This window comes from Chelonoidis abingdonii, chromosome 14, assembly GCF_003597395.2.
Source record: "Chelonoidis abingdonii isolate Lonesome George chromosome 14, CheloAbing_2.0, whole genome shotgun sequence".
Classification (NCBI taxonomy): Eukaryota; Metazoa; Chordata; order Testudines; family Testudinidae; genus Chelonoidis; species Chelonoidis abingdonii.
The window spans coordinates 17,029,112-17,055,176 of record NC_133782.1 but is presented as its reverse complement, the minus strand read 5'-3'; the positions used below and the strand labels follow the sequence as shown (position 1 = coordinate 17,055,176).

Below are 26,065 nucleotides of genomic sequence, written 5' to 3'. Positions count from 1 at the left end.
GCAGCCAAGATTACTTAATGCACCTGTGCTTACGTAACTGCTACAGGGGGAGGAAGGAGAAGAGGGAGGGGGAAGACAAAGAAGTGTGTGAGAAAAGAATGCTGCAGCCGGACAGAAGAGGGAGGGAAAACGGGGGCTTGCTTGTCAGCGAGAAAAGTTCTCATGGATATAAAGGAACAGACTGCTTGTTTTAGGTGTGCTGGATTTGAGGCATGTCAAGTCTCCCAGCACCACTTTGAGATCTCAAATAAACTTGATTTGCTTCTCTACCCTGGTGTGTTTATTGGCGTGGTGCACACTGGGTGACGGACCCCCCTGCTGTTGCCCTCCTCGGGCACTTTGTGCCGGCAACAGTGGCGTGGCTGCACCAACGTGTCACGCCCTGGATGGCGGTGACAGTAACCGCAGGGGCTGTTATGCAAGCTCGGGATTCCCGGGAGTGGGGGCAATTTGCGATTTGGGGGCTGGTGACAGCAGCGATGCGATGACACAGCAAGATGCCATGGCAACCGCGTGAGGACACAGCACACTGGCATGACGCTGCGGCTGCTCTCTACCTTCCTGCCCGCGAGCGCTCCCAGGGGGATGGGGGGTGGTGGACCCCCTATTACGGGACGGACAGGTCCCACTCGTCACGTGACACCACCCGCGGGTCACGTGAGTTGTGCCTGCACCTGTTCCGTCCCTGTTAAACCTCAGCCTCCCCGCCTGCGCGTGTTCCTTCGCCCCGCCCTTTCTCTCACCATAGAGTTGCCTGGAGCGCCGCCGCCGCCGCCAGAACCCGGAAGCAGGAGACGCACTGCGCAGCCACTCCCGACCCTGAGCGCTGTGGAGGACTGAGGAAGAAAGGGCGGGGGCGGGGCGGAGCGAGCGGCACGATGGCGGAAGTGGAGTGAGTTGATTCTCTGTAGGGCGTTGCGGGATGAGGGGACAGTTTGCAGGGCGGGGGGGGGGACCAGGTCCTCTCCCCAGCGGGGCCACCCCCTGGACGGGGCGGGAATACGGGGGCGGGAGGCCGAGCCCCTCATTTCAGGCCCAGCCCCAGGCCGGGGGCTCTCGCTGTGGGGGAGGGGCACTGGTAGCCACCCTCCAGCTCCATGTGCCGCCCCCCCACCCCCACGGGCCCTGACATCGCTACCGGGCCCCTTGTCAAATTGGGTCACTCGGTGCAGGAATCGCAAGGCCCTCTCCCCCGTGAAATGGGTCTGTCCAGTGCAGCCACTGCGAGCCCCCCTGTGCCCCTGGTCCCGCTGCCACATTTGTACAGGCGTAACGAGCCCCTGCCTAGCACACATGCACTGATGCACAAATTAACCAAGAGGCAACTCTGCGAGGTTCATCTGAGCGGGATGGGGCCAGCCCCTTCCCTTGGTTTGTGAGTGAGCCAGCCTGCCCTGGCAGGTGTTTGTGTCTTACGGTTGAGGTTTGGCACGATGCAAGCCCAATGGCTAGGACATGTACAGTCAAATGGTGGCCAGGCAGTACTGGTGCACTGGGGTGTAGCTGAGGGGGTTATCTTTAAAGGTGGGAAAGCTTAAGTGCCATTAAAGGAATCCTAGGCACATCCCAGTTTTAACATGGTAACAAGGCAAAGAATAGTCATCAAATGTCCTGATGCAGTATTTAGTGTATGAGGGAGGGTCCATCAAAATATTGCCACTGTGTCAGGTACAGGAGCGTGCAAATGCAATACCATGGCATCTCCGTAGAGATGTCTTATTTGTATTACCGTAGATGTGTTCCACTGGACAAACTATACAAAATAAGGCCCTGTCCACACTGCACACCTTCCATTCATCTGTGTGCTAAATCCTAGCTCCAATACAAAGTATTCTTTGCACCCGTGAGTGAAAGAATTCAGCAATAAATTTTTCCATGAGCCTAAAATCGTAGTACTTTCTCATGGTCCCATTATTAGGGGCCACTTCTCTAAGGCAGCTGCACGTGATTATCGTTAATTCTGTTGCCAAGATAACTTGTTGGTGATGAGTTTTGTTTTTAATCTTTCAGTAGTTTTGTGCAACCTCCCCCACGATGTCCAGCTTTTGCTAAGTCTAATCATCTTCTGTATTGCCCTGACAGGTTCTCAAATGCTACCCATGAAGTCCTCAATGTCACCCTCCACACCACGCTGTCCGTTACTACTAAACTGGTGGTTCCTACACCTGCCAAACCTATCCTTCCAGTGCAGACTGGAGTCGAAGCTCAGCAAGAGGAGCAATCCAGTGGCATGACTATATTCTTTAGTCTCCTTGTATTAGGTGAATGCTGAACTGAAAAATCTCATTGTTCACTGTTGAGTTTGTGTTGTGTCTGAAACATTTGTAAGATGCATGAGTCCTGGGGATACTTTTTTAGGTTGGTGCTGTATTTCTCCTGCAAACCCCTAACCGCGAAAGTTTGTCATATAGACCCAGATTTTTAGAAAAGTTGGATATGCAATTACATGTTCAAAAAGGTAAGCTTGTGGATCTGAGTGACTCTGGAATAAACTCCTAAAGGAACTAAGAACCCTCACAGACCTCACCGCCTTCTGCTCCAAGTGCAAGACATGTTTCTTTGACCTTATCTTTAATATAAACACATAGCAATGTGTGTGTCCTACCAAAACAAAATACTGCACTATGCACAGTTTTTCCCTTGAGGAGAGGATGAGAGAACATATGAGAGAGGTTAGTCACGTCGCTTAAAGCACTGCTGGAATGCGCTCAGCTGTGGTGAAGAGTGCAGTGTAAGAACCTGTATAGAAATTGCATGCACGGTTACCGTAATGATACACAAATTAGGTAACTATGGATAATTGTGGCAATTTTCACTATAGGCATGTACACTTACCCAACTTGAACACTAATTTGTGATAATTGCACAGATATTTTGCACATACAGTTGCATACTCAATTTTTCTGAAAATCTGGGTCATCAGTAAGTCTTTCTGTTTACATTATGCAACTTTTTGATAAACAATGTTAATTGATATCTATCTAGTAAAGGGGTGGACAAACTGCCCATGGGCCACATCTGGCCTGCGGGACAGTCTTATTTGGCCCCCAAGCACCTGGCCTGGAAGACTAGCCCCTGGCACGTTCCCTGCTGTCTCCACTCGCCCATAGCCTCAGCTAGCTCCCTCTGTCACCAGCGCAGTACTCTGGGCGGCGGGGCTGAGAGCTCCTGGGGCAGTGCAGCTACAAAGCCCGGCCTGACCTGGTACTCTGTGCTGCCTGGCGGCGGTGGCAACGTGACCCGGCTCTAGCTGTGCAGCGCGGCTGTGGTGCTCCAGGCAGTGTGGAAAGGGGGTAGGGAGCTGGGGGGGTTGGCTAGAGGGCAGGGGAGTTGGGGTGGTGGTCAGAGGGTAGGGGTGTGTATGGTGGTCTGGGGGAGAAACGGGTTTGAATGAGGGCTGGGATCCCAGGGGGCAGTCAGGAAGGAGATGGGGGTTGGATAGGGCAGTCGGGCAAGGATTCTGGGTACAGTCAGGGGACAGGGAGAAGAGGTAGTTGGATGGGGCAGGGGTTCTGGGGGGGGGGTGGCATCAGGAATGAGAGGAGGGGTTGGATGGGGTGGCAAGGGTCCTGGGACAGTCGTGGGACAGGGAGTGGCAATTTGTGGATGGGGTAGGGGTTCCAGAGGGGCCGTCAGGGAACGGGGATTGGATGGGGCAGGAGTCCTGCGGGGAGGGGGGGGGGCAGATAGGAGGTGAGGTCTGGGCCACAACCCTCTCCCCTAACCGGCCCTCCATACAATTTATGAAACCTGATGCATTTATGAGGCCAAAAAGTTTGCCTGCCCCGATCTAGTGTAAACTATACAGTAGTCAAAGCTGTAACAACACAATTTCAGTAGCGTGTTTAAGGGGTTTGTCCTACCTCTGGCTGTATGAAATACAAGCAAAGTGGGGGACCTATAAACAAACCGCAATAAGAGATCCTTTCTGAAGAAGTATGTAATATTACTTGCTTGGTTCTTCAGTATATTCTAGATGATCACTGTTTGCAGTGTTGATATGTGGCTTGTGTCACAATCTGGCAAACTGAATAGGAAAGCATGTGTATGTTTGTCATAACAGCAGGTTTTATAAGTCCTCTTGGATAAAATGCTATCTGTGTCACCCTCTTTGAAGTATTTTGTATTAAATGCAACAAAGAGAAAATCCAGTCCTTTAGATATATGCACATTTCCCTCTGGTGTTCTCTCTGTGACCAATACCAAAGTGATATTTGAGTAGATATTAAAGAAAAATCAAAACAAAATGCAATAGATCAGAAAAACATGAAGTTTAAAAGAAAATTCTGAGTGTGTGTGTGTGTGTGTGTGTGAAATGGAATTTAAAAGGCTTATTCATGGTAAAGTTTCTGCATCTTTTCCTAGGACTAAAGAGTAGGGCCACAATTCTTGGCTGCATTCCAGCCCCGTTACACCACTCCAGCAGCATAATGGACTTTGGAAACAGATGAATTTCCCTTTCCTCCCGCTTTTTCCCCCTCCCCCCAGCAAAGGAGAGTTTCCAGAGCAGTGGATAGCCAATATAAGTGCTCTGTGCTGCCCCATTCATAGCATCTGACAGAGAGTGTGGTGGGGATGAAGGAGGGTGTGGCCAGAGTGCTCTGGGCTTTGACTGTTTTGGATTGTAAAGTAGCCCCTAGACAGCCATGAGAAACTTCCCTAAATTAGAGTATCCCAAGGAGCTGCTTTACTTTTGGGTTGGATTGGTCCCCATCTAAGCCCAAAATTCAGCAGGCCAGAAGTCACACTGCTTAGTCTCTGGCCCCAGGTTTCTGCAATCTGCTTATCTATTAAGACAAACCCCAGTTTAACTTCAGGACCTTGTTTGGCCAAAAGGGCCTATCTTTGTAACACTTCTCTCCATTTTATACAGCATCCAAGTAGATAAATGTGGCCGGCAAGCTCCCCTGGCCTGTGTTATGCTCCCTTAATCTTCCTTGTGTGACACTTAAACCCTTCACGAAAACATTTGAAGCATTTTCTTGTCAATCTCTTGAGTGCTTCATGTCATGCCATAGAAGAGGTTGCGGGCAGACCAGATTAAATAGTGTCAGTTACCAACTGGACAAACTTGCCAAGAGAATAGGTACCAAATAGCTATGGAATTAGATGGGCAATCAACCTGCCATCATTGTAATATCTACTGGTAGGAGTGCATTATCTGAGCTTACAGTTGCACCACAGTATTTCTTTTTTGTTTAAAGAAATAGAATAGAAATAGGAAGATGCTAGGATTTGGCTCTACTAAATAGAAATAAGGCAGTAGTAAGAGCTTTACATTTACAAAGTGCTATATAAACATTAATTAATTGCCCAGATTCCCTCATGAGGTGGATATTATCCCCATTTTATAGATATGAAAACTGAGATGCAGAAGGTAAATGATTTGCTCAGGGCCAACACTTGTAAGCAGTACAGCTAGTATTACTGTATATATTAGGAGTTTCTGCTCAGTCCTCTAGTCTACGAGGCCTGTCACTTGTAAATGTACTAAATGCAAAGCATGCTGTGTGTGAGGTGCCTACCAATATGAGTATAACAATGTGCAGAATTCTGAACACAGTGACATGACTTCAATTTCTGAACAGTGTATAGAGAAAGTCCTTTTCAGTGGAACAAAGGACAATAAGTGACAAGTCCACTAATGCTGTAGGTACATGAAAATCATTATTTTCAGTGAGGCCATATTCCAAAGGAATAGCATATAAAATAAACTATCTGTTTGAAAGCCACCATCAACTCTTGATCAGAAGCACATCAGATTGCCCCCTTGAACAAAGACCGTTCAATGGTAGCTAGGGGGAGTTGCTAAAGCTTACCATTAGTAAGAGCAGTTCAGAGAAGGTTTTTAGTTCTTGAATCAGAAACAGGTTTTGTTGCAGTTTAGTTGCAGGAGCCTTGTGGAGGCTGGAAACTGAATTAGTAAACGACCCCCAAATTCTTATTTGGCACAGTGAGGTAAGGGAATGAAAATAGTCTTAGTAATTACTTTTCTGCTTTGTCACAATTAGCTTTATCAAATATCAGAATTTAAAGACACACTCTTGGGATTGACAGGTCCATAATTTGATGTGTATTTTTATATATGTGTGTGTGTGTGTGTGTACATTCCCCTTCCCCTCTGACTAATTCATCTTTTAATTATTTTAACCCATTTCTAGGAATCATTGAAATATTTGAACAACAGTCTATAATCTGATTACTTTCAGATTTATTTTAAATTACTAGGAAAGTTTCACAGTTTGTATTCATGGAACATTGTTTAGAAGAATGTCTTTTTCTGTCCTACCAGTTACATATTTGAATACTGTTTTACTTCTTCCCCGCAGCTATCTGCATCATATTGGTGCATTTACTGATAAAATACAGACTACATTTCTTGCCAGAGAGTGTGGCTGTTGTTTCTTTAGGTGAGTATTTCTGTGACCACACTTTAAATATTTTTGAAGTAAACTTGATTTATGTTACAATATTTTTAGATAAAAATAGGGTTTACCCACTTTGGTGCCCTCTTTAACTGGTGTGACAATGGCTGAACTACTGTGTTCACTTCTGGGCTGACTATTACTAGAAAGATGTAGGCACACAGGACATAGTTCAGAGAAGAGCAACAGGAATTCTAGGAATGGAAGGACTAATTTATGAAAGAGTTAAAGAGCTAAGCATGTGTTATGACTCTGCAAAGTGATACATGTGGACAGACCCTTATTGCTGTATGGAATCCTACTGAAATCAATCGAACTCCATGAGAGCACATTTAGTGGACCACTTTGCCTGACTGGGGCTTGATGTGTTTCGTGGGGAACCAAGATAACGCTCTAAATGTCTGAAAGGTGCAAGCACTACGTTGGGAGATGAAATATCGCACATGGTAAAGAGGGTATAACTGGCATTAAACTAATAAAAGGAAACTGGAATGGTAAATACCATGAGAATCTTTCTGACAGTGAGATCCATTACTTGGGAATAGTTTCCTGTAGGAGGAAGTGGAAGCCCTATCTTTGGAATGATTTGAAAACTAGATTGGACAAAGCAAAATGTGTTACTGCACCGGTTGGTGGATGGACAGGATGACCTACTAGTGCTTTGCAGAGTTGTAGCTGTGTTGGACCCAGAATATTAGAGATACAAGATGGGTGAGCTCATCCTGAAGAGGAGCTCTGTGTAGCTCGAAACTTGTCTCTTTCACCAACAGAAGTTGGTCCAATAAAAGATATTAGCTCACCCACCTTGTCATTTGTCATTTCTAACATCTACGGGCCAGATTTTCAAAAGAACCCTGTTCCCATTTAGGCATCTAAATGAAGTGACTAGATTTTCAAAAGTGCTCAGCACCCAGCAGCTCCCACTGTTCTTCATCAGCTGATGAGTGTGATAAATCAGCCAGTAATCAAAAAGAAAAAGGAATCATCACCCAGTGCTAGTGCTAACATTATAGAATCTTCAGGTCGGATTTTCAAAAGGGCTGAGCGCTGCCTTCAGAGCTCAAACGGAATTGCTGGACACTGAGCGCTTCTGAAAATGTGGCCCTGGGATTCTGTAATTTTAACACTACTGCTGAGTGATGGTGCCATTTTCCTTTTTTATTATTCCTACCTGACTTATCACAGTCAGTTGATTGGAAACATGAAGATTGTTACTCTGCCTTTCAGAAGTTAAAATTGGAAGAGAGGAGGAAATCTCAAGGCTCAGTGAACAAGCCAAGATTAAAAAGATAAACTGGCCAGTAAGGTCAAATGGCAGGATGTTGCTAGTATGCCAGATTTCCTTACAGAGTGCTTTGTCTTGCTGTCTAGATTTTGAGACCCTGATTCAGGAGAGCACTTAAGTATGTGCTTAAGTCCCATTGACTTCGAAGGTGGACCTGAGTGAGGTGTAATTCTCTGCAAAACTAGGATGCATCTAGGAGGAGGGGAATACTTTCCCAACTTCCTCTCACTCATGCATCCTCATTAGCCTGGGGTGAGATACAATGGTGGCACCTGCTACCATGAATCTTATCTCCATTTATGAGATCAGTTTATTTTAATTGCAGAAGAACTTTGTGTGGTACATGTGATTTAACCTACTCTGAGAATATAAATTTTACTAATAGCCTGAAAACTTGCCTAGATTACTAGATACTGAACTGTCCCTATTGTACACATGGACTCTTTCTATGACTTGAGGCAAGAGAACACCACCCTTAATTCAGATCAAGCTCTTCGCCACTTCTCAGTAAGTCTGAAAAGTCCACGAGCCTGATTCTGCTCTCACAGTGGTTGTACATTGGTATAACTACTGATTTCTGTGCAGTTACTCCTGACTTACAAATCTGTAAATGAGAAGAGAATCAGGACTCAAGTAGATACGATATTGTCCCTGTCACTGAAATAGATTATTTTACTGACGTAAGTAACCTCAGGCAGCAGCTTTTCAGCTGTCTGTGTAACTGCTTACCATAATCTTTGTGCAGTGGTGATATTTTTACTTTAGTCACTAGTGGCACTGACACTGTCAGCCTAAAAATACACCACAAAGGAAAAGATGCTTAGCTATAATACTAAACTAAGAGTATGTCTTCACTACCAGCCGGATCGGTGGGCAGCGATCACTCCAGTGAGGATCGATTTATTGCGTCTACCCCCAAGCACTCTCCCGTTGACTCCTGTACTCCAGCTTGGTGAAAGGTGCTGGCAGAGTCGACGGGGGAGCGGCAGCAGTCAACTCACCGTGGTGAAGACACCACAGTAAGTCGATCTAAGCACATTGACTTCAGCTACGTTATTCACGTAGCTGAAGTTGCGTAACTTAGATCGATCTCCCTCCACCCCTTACCCCCCGTGTAGACCAGGTCTAGGAGTGTAGTAGTGTCATACCTACTGAGCAAGTAGTTCTCATCTTTCTCCTGGACTTCTGCCTGCTGCATTTTCTGGTTGGTTAACTGAGTTTTCATACAAATTCTCAAAGCTGTCCCCATCACATTACTATGCTGGAGGAAACAAAGCCCTTCGGTGCTTGCAAAATCTTAGGGCTTTCACAGAATTAAGAATGTTGCAACCTTCTGGGTGTTGTGCCACAAGGATCCTGAATTCAAAGTTGTTTCTAAGTGGAAAGGAAAGCAGATTCTCTCCTCCCCAAGTATACGACTTATTGCAGTTGCTTTTTAGTTCACAGTACTTAATTCATGGCACATTACATTGCCCACAGCAAGATCTATATTAGGAAATCCTTTAGCTTAAAGGGACACTTATCTGAAAAATCATATTTGGGCACAGATTAGTCTCAAATTGAGAAGCAAACAGTTCATAGACTCCAAGACCAGAAGGGATCACTGTGATCACCAAGTCTGACCTAGCTAGATTTCTAGAACAGCGGTTCTCAAAGAGGGATCCGAGGCCCCTTGAGGTTGTGCAAGCAGGTTTCAGGGGGTCCACCAAAATAAACCCAAGAGCAGGGCTGACATTAGACTCGCTGGGGCCAAGGGCAGAAAGCCAAAGCCCAAGTCCTGCCACCCAGGGCTAAAAGCTGAAGCCTGAGCAATTTAGCTTTGCAGGGCCCCCTGTGGTGCTGGGCTCTGGGAAATTTCCCTGCTTGCTAACCCTTAATGGTGGCCCTGGCTTTTAATTTACTGAGTATTTAGAAAAACAGTTTTTGTGGCACAGGTGGACTGAAATTTTTATAGCATGTTTGGTGGGGCCTCAGAAAGAAAAAGGTTGAGAACCTCTGCCCTAGGGCAGGGTTTCTCAATGGCTGGTGCCGGTTTCTGAGATCTCCCTGACACAGTTTAGGGAAGCAGCAAGCCGGTCTCTAGTATCAAAATGATCGAAAGACACTGTTCTAGAAGACCAAGCATTTCCTGCTGTATCTAGATTTATTCCAGCAAGAGGCAGTTTATCTGTGTTTATCTAATTAGACTGTAAGATCTTTAGAGTAGGGTAGTATATGTTAGGGTAAAATCTGTTTCTTTTACATTACTTGGTGAGGCGGTTAAGAGCAATGATGTACACACACATTAGTGTGAATGTGATATTTTGCTTCAACTGCAGTAAAACCAAAAGAAAATATGATATGGGGTTAGAAAAGCAGCTGACAGGAAACAGGGATACATCAAACATTGACTATGACCCCTTAGGGCAATTTTGCTTTTTCATCAAGGATCAACATGAGGCTTAATAAAGCTTCATTGTGAAATTATGGAATGAGATTAAATTGTGGCTATTCAGTGCTTGTTAATAAATAAATTTGCCTAATAACTGTTTCCTGAATGTTTTACAGTATCTGTGCTACTTGAAGAGGCACATACATTCTGGGCCAAATTCTGCTTTCAGTTACTTTACTCAAGTCAGTTGGAGTTACAGACAGTAGAATTTGGCCCAGCATGTGCAATGTTCCCTCAGAAATTGAGTGACTTTGTCATTAAGGCAAATATATTAATAGAAGTCATTGTTAGAAAGGGAGACTGCCAAAATATCTCCTTTGTGGTTTCCATATCAGGGCTTCAGTGTAATGTAAGTCTGTTTGGAGGGACAGAAGAGGATATCACCATCCCTCTTTCCTGCACCGCATGCACAACTTCCGATGAAAGGGTATACGTTTCTGTTGGCTCCTAATCCAGTTAACTATCACTGTGATTTAGGTAAACTCAGATATAATCTCCATACTGAAATGTAGCTATTCATTGATTGCTCCTTCCACTTTGGTTTTGGCCTCTGACTCTTAGCTCATTTGAAGATTCCGCCCCAAGGGCTTCGCAAACAACAGAGTTTTACTGATAGGCTGTGTTTGGCCTTGAGTCTTACCTGTTCAGTTTACCAACAGAATCACATTTTTGCTCTTGTCAGCTCTGTAGAGGAGATACAGCTTTTGCTTCATTAACAAAATTGCCAGCTAATTGCCATAATAAAGAATCCTTATTACTAGTGATGAGAGATGCAGCTGAAAGAGCACAGCTACGTTTTCAAGTATCCAATTCTGCCTGTGTGCCAGAAGTTAGATTTAAGCAAATGTGCTGTGGCAGTCACTGAGGGAGAATTAATAGCACGGCAGAACAGTTATTTTTATAATCACTTTTCTGCCAATGATCATCCTCTTAATTGTTAGTTCCTTTTGCTCTTGGCAATTTCTAGCCACACTTTTCTTATGAGGGGCAGGGGATGAGTGCATTCACTGGACCACATTCTGATCTCCCTTACTCAGATGTAAGTCCCAAGTAACTCCACTGAAGTTAATGGAGTTACACTGGTGCAACAGCACTGTGAGATCAGAGTCAGGCCCTTTGTTATCATTGACAGTAACTCATTTCTCGAGACAATAAAAATTATTTTCAACAAGGAGCTGGGTATAAAGTTATCAAAGGAATGACTTTTGGTCTTTGACACCATTAACTTTCCAGCTTGCACTTTGACGAAAGCGTTGAGCAATAACATAGTTAAGACATCTGCTCTGGTAAAAGTGCAGCCATTAAACTAACCTCTAAGGAAGAGCAGTTTTAGTGTCTGCTGCAAAACAAGGTGGGTTTCCTCCATTATCCAAAACCAACACAGGAGTGTTTTTTCATTCTGGATCCCTCCAAACTAATATACTGATGAATTCTATGTGGACAGCTGGCTTTCCTTTTTTATGGTAATCATAGTGGTGTCTTGCATGTTATGTTGCTAGAACTAGCTTGTACCCATTAAAAAGTCATAAACTTGATATAGCTTGTGCTTCCTCCCATGGACGGTGTGTGCACCCTCCTGTTTGGGAAGGCTAGCCCTCTGCCCTGTTCCTTCCATTCCCCCCCCTCCACACTTGCTTTCACCAGCTGGCCCACCAATGCCGCCCTGTACCATGGCCAGCCTGCCAGTGCCTGGAGCAGTCCAAAGAAGCCCTGAGCCTGGGCCACCCAGAGAGGCTCTGAGCCCTGCTGTGGCCCAGCCCTGGGTCTGCAGCGGGAAGCATTAGCTGAGATTTGAGGGGTCAGCCTCCCTCGGCCTCCATTACCCACTGCCAGTGCTTCTTCCCTTTACTCCTCTTTTCCACTCACACTCTGCTGCTGCCTTATGAACTTCTTATTGTTCGGTAGGCTTATGGCATTAGAGGAAACTTCCATCTACCTCTGGGGGATATTGGGACATCCTGTTCATCCTTCTTTCCTCATTGCCTTCTATTAATTTTTGTGTATAAGCAGGCTGTAAGTTCTGCATAAGCCCTATGCTGGTCCTCTGCTTGCAGTGAGTTTCACCAGGATACAAGATACACTGCACACAGTTTGGCTATCTCCTGTAATAGCTGAGACAAACTGCTGGTTCTCTCCTCTCTCACAATTCAGGGCAATTGCCCCCTGTGTCTCCCTCTCTGTGGTCCAGCAAGGGCACCCACTCTAGGCTCCTCAGCCATCCCTTCTCTTTGTCAGAGACCTGCATCTCTCTCCCTCCTGACTGGGTTTTTACAGGCTGCACAGATCCCTGCCTACACTGTGTTATTTGCAGCAAGCCAGATTGCCTAGATAGATCAGCATCTACAATTTGTTTTCTCCTCAGAGGCTATGAATAATTGTAGTTGCCCATACTTACAAGTTACCACACAGCTCCTTATAAGCAAACATATTTATTCTTAAGGTGAAAGCATTATCGCGAAAACATATGAGAACTAATAAAAATTCCTATTCACATGCTAAAAGCTTACTAGAGGTCACCCATCAGTCTTATGTGGCCTCAGTAAGCCAAAGTCATTCCAACCCTTCTTAGAAAGGATTGGGTCCCTCCTTGGACAGACTGACCTGTATGTTTGCTTGGTCAGACAGCAGTCCCTGCGTTGGTTTAAACTCAGGCCATTTATCCAAAAGTCCTTTCTCTGCCTGTTGGTCTCTGGAGAACCCAGTTTGAGCTAGTATTTGTGAGCCTTTCCAGATGGTGGTACATCTTTGGAGACATTACAGCCTGAGTGCATTTGCCTAATCATAGAATCTCAGGGTTAGAAGGGCCTCAGGAGGTCATCTAGTCCAACCCCCTGCTCAAAGCAGGACCAACACCAACTAAATCATCCCAGCCAGGGCTTTGTCAAGCCTGACCTTAAAAACCTCTAAGGAAGGCGATTTCACCACCTCCCTAGGGAACCCATTGCAGTGCCTCACCACCCTCCTAGTGAAAAAGTTTTTCCTAATATCCAACCTAAACCTTCCCCACTGCAACTTGAGACCATTGCTCCTTGTTCTGTCATCTGCCACCACTCAGAACAGTCTAGATCCATTCCCCGTTAATGGCATCTTATTGGAGCAGCTAGTTCTGGATTCCAGAAGGGAAGAGGCAAGTCTAGATTTACCCCTAAACGGCGCACAGGATCTGGTGCAAGAGGTGAATACAGTGGAACCACTTCGTAATATAGACCATAATGTAATTGCCTGTGAGGGGTAAAATACCAAAGAAGCCCACCATAGAAGTATTTAAGAGCGTGTTCTTGTCACAAGGTTTGTCAGCAGTCTGGTGGCATACATGCTAGTGGTCTCCAATGCTCAGGGAGGGTAAGTGAAGTCAATGACTCAGAAGGAATCCTCAGTGCAAGAGTAAAGAGGTGGTAACATTATAAAAGTCTGAGATAGATTGTGTGTAGTAGGCTCAGTGTCCGAGTGCAGGCCAGGTGTAGGTACCTTCTGTTCCCTGTATGGGACCTAACCCCACGTTTTGCCTTAGCAAAGAGAAGGTGTTAGACTTCGTGCTATACAGCTCCTGTGCTCTGTTCCCAAACTGCTCCGTGGTCGGGAGGGTAGAGTGCTAGTGTATGTGTCATTTGTCTGTTGGGGTGTTGCTGAAATAGGGCAGAGTTGAGGTTGCACTGTGGGGTGTTGTGAAACTTAACTCCTCACTTCCCCTTCTGATACCCAAGGGCACAGGAATCCTTACCCAGCTAGGTCACGTTCTCATAGTGCTCCTGCATGACGTCTCTGTAGAGGGCTCTCTGAGCAGGATCCAGCAGAGCCCACTCCTCCTTGGTGAAATACACAGCCACCTCCTCGAAGGTCACCGGCCCCTTGACTGGCTCCAGCGCTGTTCTTAAATCTTGGAGGAGGTGTGGTTATGCTCCCCTATGGAATTATATATAGTGATACATAAACTTAATATAATAAGATCTCCCAATGATATTGCGGGAAATTGCCATGTCTGTCACAATGTCCCCTTGAAGTAATTACATCTTGAAATCCTGATGTCTATTGTAATTCAAGTCCATTTGATCATATCTGTTACCTGCAATATCTATTTAAAAAAACAAATGCAAACTTCAGTGTTAGATTTAGAGCAGAGTTGCAAACTTCTGCTTTCCCAGGGCAAAAGATTATTTTTTTCCAGACAAGGTAAAAATATATATGTATATAATCATCATGGAAAAGATATATGGGTAAATTTTGATTTATTTAGATTGTAGCTCTCCAAGTAGGGACTGTCTGCTACTCTATGTTTGTGCAGTGCATGGCACAATGGGGCCTCGGTACCTTCATCTTTAGGCATTACTATAGTAAATGTGATTAGTAATACATAATTTGTGCCTAAACTGGTACATTTTCATGACAGTTTTGCAAAACTGATTTAGAGGCACGCACTTCTGATCAAAATGCAGATAGTGCATTCTCCATTCACTGTATACAACTGTTTTTATCACATTGTCTTAACTATTTGATGAATTCCTAGAAGCAGTTTGTAAGTCATGTAATAAATGAACTTTGCAACGCTGCAGAAGACTAAAGATTATAGTTTATATTTATTATGTTGATAAAGAATCCACCATTTTAATGCAGTTGCATATAAAACAAATAAAAGGAAGTATTTCTTTACACAATGCACAGTCAACCTGTGGAACTGTTTGCCAGAGGATGTTGTGAAGGCCAAGACTATAACAGGGTTCAAAAAAGAGCTCGATAAATTCATGGAGGATAAGGTCCATTAATGGCTATTAGCCAGAATAGGCAGGAATGGTGTCCCTAGCCTCTGTTTGCCAGAAGATGGGAATGGGCAACGGGAGATGGATCATTTGATGATTACCTGTTCTGTTCACTCCTTCTGAAGCACCTGGCATTGGCCCCTGTCAGAGGAGAGGATACTGGGCTAGTTGGACCTTTCGTCTGACCCAGTATGACCGTCCTTATGTTCTGAAGCCAGAAATTATATATCTATTCTTTGAGAATAAGCCACCAAAGAAATCTATGCACGTATTATAAAAAGTTTATTTGCAAACATACAGATGTTATATCATGATTGCTAGTGTGACTACAGCTTTGAGAGGTAGTTGAAGTGTTAGATTAGAATCTAACAGATTGCATTCTTTGACAGATCGCTACCCAGAGGTGTCAGGAGTAAGAAATAAACAGGGAATGAAGACAGTAATTAAAATAGATGCAGGAGAAATGTTGACTGCAGATGTTTCAAGTAATAAGCCAAGTCGCTACCATTTCCGAGTCAAACAAAGCTAAAGTGGAAAGTTCTCTGAATAAATTTCAGGAAGTGGTACAACAGACAGTGATTTTTCTGGTGCCCTGATCAGAACAGGGAACATAATATTTTTTTTAAGAGGGAACAAAAGGCTTGGTGAAAGGCCTTCTAATGCCCATGCAACTACTGTGTGGTGCAGCTTGTGATTTAGCTCTTCCACCTTCCCAGAAAAAGTAGTTCTCCCAGATGGAGCAAACCTATTCATGCACCCTGAACACACAACTAGATACCTGTGGATGTAGAAAGCGAAAATCAATAGAGGACCTCAATTCGTATTAGGTTCTGATCAACATCCCTTGGCTGCTGAGCACCCTCCAGCTCTCTTGACATCAGTAAGAGTAAAGGGTGCCCAGCAAGCACCTTGAAGGTTTGGACACATGCCAGGTTGCCTGTGCCCCTTCTTCAGTGCTCCTTTGCTCCATTACTCATGTGTACCTAACTGTGTAGTGGTGGTATGGTGGAGAGCAGATTGAATTGACCTAGACTGTTAGCCACACCTCAGTCAATGACAGGTTAGTGTTTAAACCCAGGCTATAGCTCAACTCTCTTGACTTTCAAATTGCTCCAGACATATATTTGCCTTCAGTGTTTGATGACAAATGAAAGATAACATCTTTCATATCCACTTCCCAGTATTAATAATGTTACTACAAAATTATATGTTGCAATATCTAAAGCAGTGGTTCCCAAACTTGTTCCGCCGCTTGTGCAGGGAAAGCCCCTGCTGGGCTGGGCCAGTTTGTGCACCTGCCTCGTCTGCAGGTTCGGCCAATCGCGGCTCCCAGTGGCTGCGGTTCGCTGCTCCGGGCCAATGGGAGCTGCTGGAAGCAACACTGGCTGAGGGATGTACTGGCCGCCACTTCCAGCAGCTCCCATTGGCCTGTAGCAGCGAACCACGGCCACTGGGAGCCTTGATCAGCCGAACCTGCGGATGCAGCAGGTAAACAAACCAGCCCACCAGGGGCTTTCCCTGCACAAGTGGCGGAACAAGTTTGGGAACTGCTGATCTAAAGTAATTACAGAGCAGCAGAGGGAGAAAGAATCCTTCCCCAGGCCATATCTATACAATCATTTCCTCTTCCTCTTCCAGTTTCCACTGCTTCTCCCTCCTGAATGTCGCATTTGTATCCACCTTTCACTTGTCTCTTCATGCCTTTGTGATTGCTTCTCCCTCACACCTGTAATTCCCTCTCAATAATTGCAACACAGAGTCCTGTGGCACCTTATAGACTAACAGATGTGTTGGAGCATGAGATTTCGTGGGTGAATACCCACTTCGTTGAATGCATGTGATTGTTCACTAAGTCACTTCCTTCATGTCACCGAAGTACCTCCGTTAAAACACTTATTCCGGCAGGGGGAGCTTCTCAATGAAAATCTATCAAACTTAGAAAGTACATTTGAAAAATACACTTCTTGAAGTCTCGGCTGCTGATTTTTGCTTCCTATATGTTTTTCTCATTTGGATTATAAATTCCCTAGAGTATATTCTGTCATCAGTACTGTTTCTAACAGAGTCAAGCCTACTGTGGGTGCTCAGCAAATAATAATCAATTTCCCAGTCATTGGCTTCCAGCGTAGCTCCCATCCCAGAGTGGAAGGGCTACAAATTGGTAATGGGACTTATCAATTACTGTGGCTGATTCCATCCTGCATCAAAGTACAGCAGATCTTTGATGTTCCTGTATTAACATTTTGTTCTTGGTCTCCTTTCAAACCATCTCACTGAGCAATTACTTGTATCCACTTGGACAAGCCCCTTAAAATATTTTTGTATGAAAGAAGGCTTAGTCCTCATGGAACATCATGTGTATGATGCATCCATCAGGAGTGGTCCATGTGATGCTATTTTGAAATTCTTTTGATAACTACAGTGTGACAGAATAAAAATTACATCAGTTTCCTTGAAAACATACTTTAAAACTTCTTAGTTACTTAATCATCTTGTACTTTTCATGCGGTGTATTTCATGTTTCCCAAGTGCTATCATTTGATTATTATACCCTCACTCTATAAACAAACAGAGAAACACAAAAATGGAGTCTGAGTAACTAGATGAAGCCTCATCCCTTTCTGTAGTCCATTTGGAGCAGGCTGCAAATTATGCTCCTGACTCACACTAAAAGTTGTCGTCCTAGTTTGAAGTCTTCATTCAGATCTCTCTGGAAATGCATTAGGTGGGAGAGCATCATGAGCTTTAGCAATTCAGCCTTTAACATATTTGGTTTGGTTAATAATTATTCTATAAAACGATTGTGTGTGAAATGGGCAATATATTTAAAACCTGCTGGTGACTTTTACAGTACGTCCACCCATTTGAGGAGTGGTTCTGTCAGCTTCCCCACACTGATCAGAAGTGGGTTCCTAGTGTGCTGCTTCTTGCTCACATCAGGATGAAATTTATCTCTGTGTGGAGGGTCTGTGCACTCTCATTTTCCACTCCTGCCCTGTTCTGATGGTTTAAATGGCCTTAAGCAGGGATTTGGAGCAATCAAATTTTTGAATTGCTCTGCTCCGGCTCCGCACAAAAACCTACTGGTCTGCGCTCCAGCTCCGGGCTCCACTCCAAAGCCATGGCCTTAAGTGTTGTGCAGACCTAGTGCTGACACAGCGTTGGATTTCACCCATCAGTCCCTATTTGAATAATTAACTCAATAGGAAGAGAAGTAGGGTTTCTCATTTGCATACAGGTGAAGAAGCTTTTTAAGTAAGTAAACCTGCTGTTCACACTTAATGATGAAAGAAGAAATGAAAAACAAACAAATTGCAAAGTTATAGAAGTGTTCTCTAAAATCTATTTTCCTTATTAGTTATGAACAAAACCCCCTCAAAACCTGTGTACGGCATTTAAATATCCTATCTGGTCATCTTTGGTGCAATATTAGCATGTTTTATTTTGAAATGTACTACAGAAACTTTAGTAAGATAGAAACAGTCCTCTAATATGCTGTTCTCGGAATGGGAAAATGTTTTGCTTTATTTATGTCTTGCCTTGTCTTTTGCTTATAATAATTTATTTAGTATGCAGAAAATAGGTGAGTGGAGCTGCAAATAACAATTTAAGATCCTCTCGACAGAGAGTCAGTGACAGTAACCTGAAGAGTTATGTGTTTCACGATTAGTGAATTAAGAACGTTGTGTCTGTCTGTCTGTCTCTCTCTCTCCAGGTATCCTCATGGGAGCATTTATAAAAATTATAGAGTCTCAAAAACTGGCCAACTGGAAGGTATATTTGAAGCAATTCATTTTTTATTGTAGTCATGTTCTCTGGGATTTTTTAAATGTTGATTATTGTTTGCAATATTAATTATTTTAGGCTTAGTTCCGAAGAGTGGGTGTTTCGTTTTGTTTTTGTTTTTTGGGGGTGGGGGGAGGTTAGGTTTTTTTGCTGCATAGTATGGGTTTTTTTGGAATAACCTCAACCAGATACTTGTCTTTCCCTGTTAAGCGCCTGATTCTGCTGAATAGTAGGTACCTTCTCCAAGGTGTCTTGCCTCTTCTATTCCCATTGAATTAAATGGCAATAGAGGGTGCTCAGTATCTTGCAGGATTGGAACAATTTAAGTAAGGAACAAAGTTCCATTATTTTTTCTTAACAACTCTCCTCCTGGTTGAATCAACGTGCTTGGTACTGTCACTGTGGTCGATCAGTAGTGTAGGGGCTCTTCTTATAAAATATTGTTCTTATACTCTTAAAAATGCAAATTTTTTGCCTGTGACTGTTGAGCCAGCCTTGGCAGAGAAGAGCAGAAACCCTACATCAAAACTATTTTTTGCTAAAAATTAAAAGAAGCTGCATTTACTGATTTTATATTTTTAAAATGGGCTTTATGTTTTGAAAATTTAGCAGTTGACTGTGTTTAGCACCAATGAGTAATAAATCAAACCCTTCCTTAAAACACTTGTATTTTGCACTGCATGTTTCTTGGGAACCCCTGGAATTGTTTGCTGATAAATGCTACAGAAGCCAGAGGTGCTTGGAGCAGCAGCATTTTCCATACTCTGAGAGCCATGTTGGAAAAGTCACAGAGCAAAGCAGGGCATGCACATGCGTCTTGTTTCCAGGATTTAACAGACGTGAAGTAGCTGTGCAGAGGGGCTGGCTCTGTTCAGGTGTCCCAGGCCCCACACTCTCCATAAGGTTTCTAGTCTGTGCCTCTGCATAACTGTAAAGCCCTCCCCATGAAGGGAGAATGCTACAGCAGTGGCTTCATGAGGTGAATCTTACAGTTATAGGAGGATTTTATCCCCTGCAGGCTAACCTGCATCAGGACAGCATTTCGCTCGTGATTATTTGATGTTTTACTACGGATTTATTTTAAGATAATTTAATCTTTAAGTGTTTGTCCTCCTTCACAGCCTCTGTGCTGTGGAGGAGGATGAAAGTTTTGGGAAGGAGAACATCAAACTGGAGCGGAGGGAAACGATCCCATAGTTAGGACCCTCATTCTAGATGATGTCATGTTATCCTCTCACACTCAGGATGCCCCTCCAGGGAGGGAACTGTAGTTATTAGGAGGAGACAGGTAATAATAATAGGGGATTTGGTCATTAGAAATATAGATGGTTGAGTTTATGATGACTGAGAGAACCGCATGATGAATTGCCTGCCAGGTGCAAATCTCTTAAGACATCTAGACAGACTTTATGTACAGTGCGGGGAGGAGCCGGTGGTCGTGGTACATGTAGGTAGGGATAACATAAGAAGAGAGAGGAGAGAGGTCCTGGAAGCCAAATTTAGTCTGCTAGGTAAGAGATTAAAGTCCAGGAGCTCCATAGTATCATTCTCTGAAATACTTCCGGTTCCACATGCAGGGCCTGTTGGACAGGCTGAACTTCAGGGTCTCAGTGCATGGATGAGCACGTGGTGTAGGGGGAAGGGGTTTAGATTTATTAGTAACTGGGGAATCTTTTGGGAAAGGAGGAGTTTATACAGGAAGGATGGGCTCCACCTAACCCAAAACAAACCATATTGTTGGCATGTAAAATTAAAAAGGTCATAGAAGAGTTTTAAACTAAGGGCTTGGGAAAACCAACGTGTGCGGAAGAGCACATGGTTCAGACAGAGACATCCTTTAGGGGAAGATCTATTAGGGGGGATTCTCTATATCCTAGTAAAGAGGAGAGGATAGAAGTTGATGAAGTACAGGTAAGAACTGAAGAGAAACAGTCAAATGAACAAGAATCCCATTTATTACATCATATGAAGGCAGACCGGTAAATATTGACAATTTTTGGAAGTGCCTGCATACAGATGCTTGAAGTCTCAATAATAAGATAGGTGAACTCGAGTGCCTGGTATTAAATAAGGATATTGATATAATAGGTATCAGAGAAACTTGGTAGAATGATGATAATCAATGGGGCATGGTAATATCAGGTAATAAAATATATAGGAATGACAGATTAGATCATGCTATTGGGGAAATGGTACTATATGTTGAAAGAAAGCATAGAGTCAAATATAGTCAAAATCTTAAAGGACTCAAACTGTACCATAGAGACTCTTTGGATAGAAATTCCAGGCTTGAATTATAAGAGTATAGCAGAAGGAATATACTACTGACCACCTGATCAGGATGGTGATGGTGAATGTGAAATGCTCAGGGAGATTAGAAAGGCTATAAAAATAGCAAACTCAATAATAATGGGGAATCTCAACTATCCCTGTATTGACTGGGTACATGTAACCTCAGAACAGGATGCAGAGATAAAATTTCTAGACTGGTTCTTGGAGCAGCTAGTCCTGGAACCCACAGGGGGATGGCAATTCTTGATTTAATCCTAAGTGGAGCACAGGATCTGGTCCAAGAGGCGACCGTAGCTGAACCACTTGGTAATAGCAACCGTAATGCAATTAAATTAAACATCCTTGTGAGGGAGAAAATACCAAAGAAGCCCACTGCAGTCACATTGAACGTCAAAAATGGGAAATACACACAAATGAGGAAGGTAGGTAAACGGAAATTAGAAGGAACAGTCACAAGAGTGAAATGTCTACAAACTGCATGGAATGTTTTAAGAACACCATAATAAAGGCTCAGATTAAATATATACCCCCAATTAAAAAAAATAATAAGAGTACCAAAAAATGGCACCATGGCAAAACAGAATAAAAGAGTTGGTTAGAGGCAAAAAGGCATCCCTTTAAAAATGAGAAGTCTAATCCTATTGAGGAAAATACAACAGAGCATAAACTCTGGGAAGTCAAGTGCAAAAGTATAATTATGCGTGCCAGAAAAGAATTTGAAACGCAGAATTAAAAGACACAAAAACTAACAGCAATTTTTTAAAAAATACATCAGAAGGAGGAAGCCTGTCAAACAATTGACACTGGACCACTGGGGCCACTGGACAATTGAAGTGCTAAAGGAGCACTCAGGGAAGACGAGGCCATTATGAGAAGCTAAACAAATTCTTTGGATCAGTCTTCACTGCAGAGAATGTGAGGGAAATTCCCACAACTCTAAGCCATTCTTTTAGGTGATAAATCTAAGGAACTGTCCAGACTGATGTGTCAGTAGAGGAGATTTTGGAACAAATTGATAAACTCAACAGTAATAAGTCTCTAGGACCAGGTGGTATTCACCCAAGAGTTCTGAAGGAACTCAAATATGAAATTGCAGAACTACTAACTGAGGTGTATAACCTATCACTTAAATCAGGTTGTATACCAGATGACTGGAGGATAGCAAATGTGACTCCATTTTTCAAAAAGTCTCCAGAGGCGATCCAGACAATTACAGGTCGGTAAGTCTTACCTCAGCACCGGGCCAATTGATTGAAACCGTAGTGAAGAACAGAATTATCAGACACATAGATGAACACAATTAGTTGGGGAAGAGTCAAATCTTCTTTTGTAAATGGAAATCAAGCCTCACCACTCTATTAGAATTCTTTGAGGATGTCGTCAAACATGGACAAGGGTGATCCAGTGGATATAGTGTATGTGGGCTTTCAGAAAGCCTTTGACAAGATTCCTCACCAAAGGCTCTTAAGCAATCATGGGATAAGAAAGAAGGTCCTCTCATGGATCAGTAACTGATTAAAAGTCAGGAAACAAAGGATTGGAATAATTGATCAGTTTGCAGAATGGAGAGAGGTAAATAGTGGTGTTCCCCAGGGATCTGTACTGGGACCTGCGCTGATCAACATATTCATAAATGATCTTGAAAAAAGGGGTAAACTGAGGTGTCAAAGTTTACAGATGATGCAAAATTACTCAAAATAGTTAAGTCCAAAGCAGACTGCGAAGAGTTACAAAGTCTCACAAAACTGGGTTACTGGGCAACAAAATGGCAGATAAATGCAAAGTAATGCACATTCGCAAGCATCATCCCAACAATACATACAAAATGATGGAGTCTAAATTAGCTGTTACCACTCAAGAAAGAGATCTTGGAGTCATTGTGGATAGGTCTCTGAAAACATCCGTTCAATGTGCAGCTGCATCAAAAAAGCTAACAGAATATTTGGAAAGGGATAGATAATAAGAGAGAAAATATCATAATGTCAGTATATAGATTCATGTTATGCCCACACCTTGAATACTGCCTACAGTTCTGGTTGCCCCACCTCAAAAAAGATATACATCTCTACCCTGATATAACGCTGTCCTCGGGAGCCAAAAAATCTTAGCGCATTATAGGTGAAACCATGTTATATCAAACTTGCTTTGATCTGTTGGAGTGCGCAGCTCTCCCCCACCCCCCGAGCACTGCTTTACTGCGTTATATCCTAATTCGTGTTATATCAGGTCACATTATATTGGGTAGAGGTGTATTAGATGTAAATGGAAAAAAGTACCAGAGGTCAACAAAAATTATTAGGGGTATGGAACAGTTTCCATATGAGCAGAGGTTAAAATACAGAGACTATTCAGCTTGCAAAAGAGATGAGTAAGGGGTGATATGATGAAGGTCTGTAAAATCATGAATGGTGTGGAGAAAAGTGAATGAGGAAGTGTTACTACTTCACATAACGCAAGAACCAGGGGTCACCCAGTGAAATTAATAGGCACGATGTTTAAAACAAAGGGAAGTACTTCTACACACAAAGCATAGTCAACTTGTGGAACTTATTGCCAGGGGATGTGAAGGCCAAAAATATAATGGGCGCAAAAAAGAATTAGATAAGTTCGTGGAGGATAAGAAAGTTAATGGTTATTAGCCAAGATGGTCAGGTCAAGATGACTCACTCGATGATTGCCCTCTGAAGCATCTGGCACTGGCCACAGTTGGAAGACAGGACACTGTGCTAGATGGACTTCAGACCCACAGTAGCCATTCTTATGATCTTAATTTGTTTCAAAGGGTGTAACAATCCATTAAAAGTAGTATTTCCGGTGTGGAACAGCAGCATGGTGAGGTGCAGGTCTAGGTGACACTGGCTAGGAAGCAAACATGGTCTTGGACAGCAGTGAATCTGGCAACTTTTATTATTTATTGAACTTGCACTGCGTTCAGTACAAACATAAGGAGACACATCCTTGCCCTAAGAATTTTACAACCTAGATTTCTTGCAGCCAAGTCTGAGTTAGAGATCAGCAAAGCTTATACTTACTTTCATATGATTCTTGGTGGCTAAAACAGACACCATAATCACTTGCTTGTCCTGTGCTTAAATTCTTTGTCTTCTTTTCCTATACTCTCACTTTTACCTAGATTTTAAAAATTGTAATACTAAAGAAAGAATGTGTTTAGTGGGTAGCCTAGTGTACAGTTATTGAATCAGAGTGAAAACCTGGTATTACTAGGCATATTACTAAACTGAATTTCATATAAAGGAAAAATCTAATAAATTATATTTCCATGAAATAAACTTCAGTGTAAGAGAAGAGTTTCGTGTGCTGATGAGTCCACATAAATCCTGTGTTAAGAAGGTAAATTCATTACATGTGCAAATGTGAATGAGGTTTTAAATAGATAAGTGTTTCTGCTTTGCAGGCTGATACTAGGAACAAAGTTGCAGTATAAATGTACAGCATATTTGATAATACAAGGATACAGCGTAGGAGTTATAGTGTCAGGACTTAATATTGTTCAACCTGGATTTAAAGAATCCTTGTTGCTTTTTATAAAAGCAGCAGGCTTCTTAGTCAGTGCCCGTGGAATCTTGAGGGAACCCGGGGATGTAAAGAGAACCACGCTGGGCCAAAGACTGTGCATGAGTGATTCAGCTTCTTTGCTCAGAGTGCCAGCAAAAAAGAGAGCCATTTTTGAGGGTGGCTTTTTGTAAGGCAGTGTGTCCCAAGTGCTTAGAGTAGAGGACAAGGAGGCAGGAGACTTAAGAGCCTGATTCTCATTTACAATACAGCTATGTCAACACAGCAAGCTAGGGATCTGATTGTCTTGCTTGTGTACACACCCTTGTGTTAGTTCTCATCAAGCTAGTGTGAGTATAAATAGCTGTGGAGCTTCTGTAGCACTGGTAACCACAGTGGAGGTATTGATGAGCTGTGCTGAGTACTTACCTGTGATGAGTATGTACGTGGCATGTCTCAGCCATGCCTGTGCTACTGCTACCAGTGCTACTGTGGATACGCTGCTATTTATAGCCATGCCTAGCGCAATGATACTATGTGCACATGGGCAGGGGAATCACACCCCTAGCTTGCAGTGTAGAAATAGCCTAAGGCTCATTTACATCACTGTGACAGTGTAAAAGGGCGTTAACCTGGACATAAATTACATTTGCAAATGAGACTCAAGCCCTTTAATTTTTTTCATTGGCATCCTGTGAGCCTGATTTAAAGCTCATGGAAGTAAATGAGTCTTTTCATTGACTTCAGTGGACTTCGGATCAGGCCCTATGTGACCTTGACTTCTTTCTTCATTGTTTTCTCTGTCTGTAAAGAAAGGGATAATAAAGTTTACTCACCTTTTGTAAAGCAATGTGAGGGCTTCACTTTAGAAATGCAAAGCATTTAAATACACATCTGCCCACCAGGAGCTGTGCTGAGACTGTGAACTGTTTTCACATGGTCCCCTGATCAGCTGTCTAATGGCAACAGTATTTGGCAATTACTGTCCTGGAGTAGATTCAGATCAGGGACCTAAAGGTGAAAGGTGTGTTCTTTTAGCATTTTCCACCAATTTCCTTTCAGGCTTTGAAAGCCTGCAATAAAAATGGTAATGCTTCCGTAATATAGAAACATTTTTTCTTTTTTGCAAGCAGTCTGTTTTCCATACAGTACATTTAGGAACAGTGGTTCATGATAAATAACACGTCCTGTCTCAATCATCAGGTAAAGAAGTTTATTTAAAAGGCAATCCTAAAGTTGTTTACCATCCTGTAATCCTCTTTTATTTAGTGGTGGGAAATCAGACAGGTTAAATATAATTTGTATTTCCAAGTATTTTTGCTTCTTAAAAATGTTTCCATTTAGGTAGAAACTTGAAGGGACTAGATTTAGTATTATTTCAGTTATTGTGCAGTCTTTGAAATCCCTTTGCATTTTTTGTTTTGCAGGAGGAAGAAATGTTTCGTCCAAATATGTTTTTTCTTCTCTTGCTTCCACCTATTATATTTGAATCTGGCTATTCATTACACAAGGTGAGATACTGCTAGATAATCATTTTACAACTTGATCTCGCCTTTGGACCAAATTCTGCCTCAGTTAC

The 26,065-nt window shown here is 43.0% G+C and overlaps 1 protein-coding gene across 2 annotated transcripts in view; it reads left to right on the top strand.

The window, feature by feature from the left end:
• Positions 1 to 772: 772 nt before the first annotated feature.
• The window catches only part of SLC9A8 (solute carrier family 9 member A8), a 44,495-nt gene continuing 19,202 nt past the window's right edge, over positions 773 to 26,065 (top strand). Inside the window, exons 1-5 of one of the 2 annotated variants that reach the window (XM_032804011.2) lie at positions 773 to 892; positions 2,083 to 2,261; positions 6,330 to 6,410; positions 18,611 to 18,669; positions 25,914 to 25,997. In XM_032804011.2, the coding sequence (XP_032659902.1) occupies positions 879 to 892; positions 2,083 to 2,261; positions 6,330 to 6,410; positions 18,611 to 18,669; positions 25,914 to 25,997 (417 nt within the window). In that variant the 5' untranslated portion in view covers positions 773 to 878. Of the gene's footprint in view, positions 893 to 2,082; positions 2,262 to 6,329; positions 6,411 to 18,610; positions 18,670 to 25,913; positions 25,998 to 26,065 lie in introns of those variants that run through there. The other variant, XM_032804012.2, reaches the window with a different exon arrangement.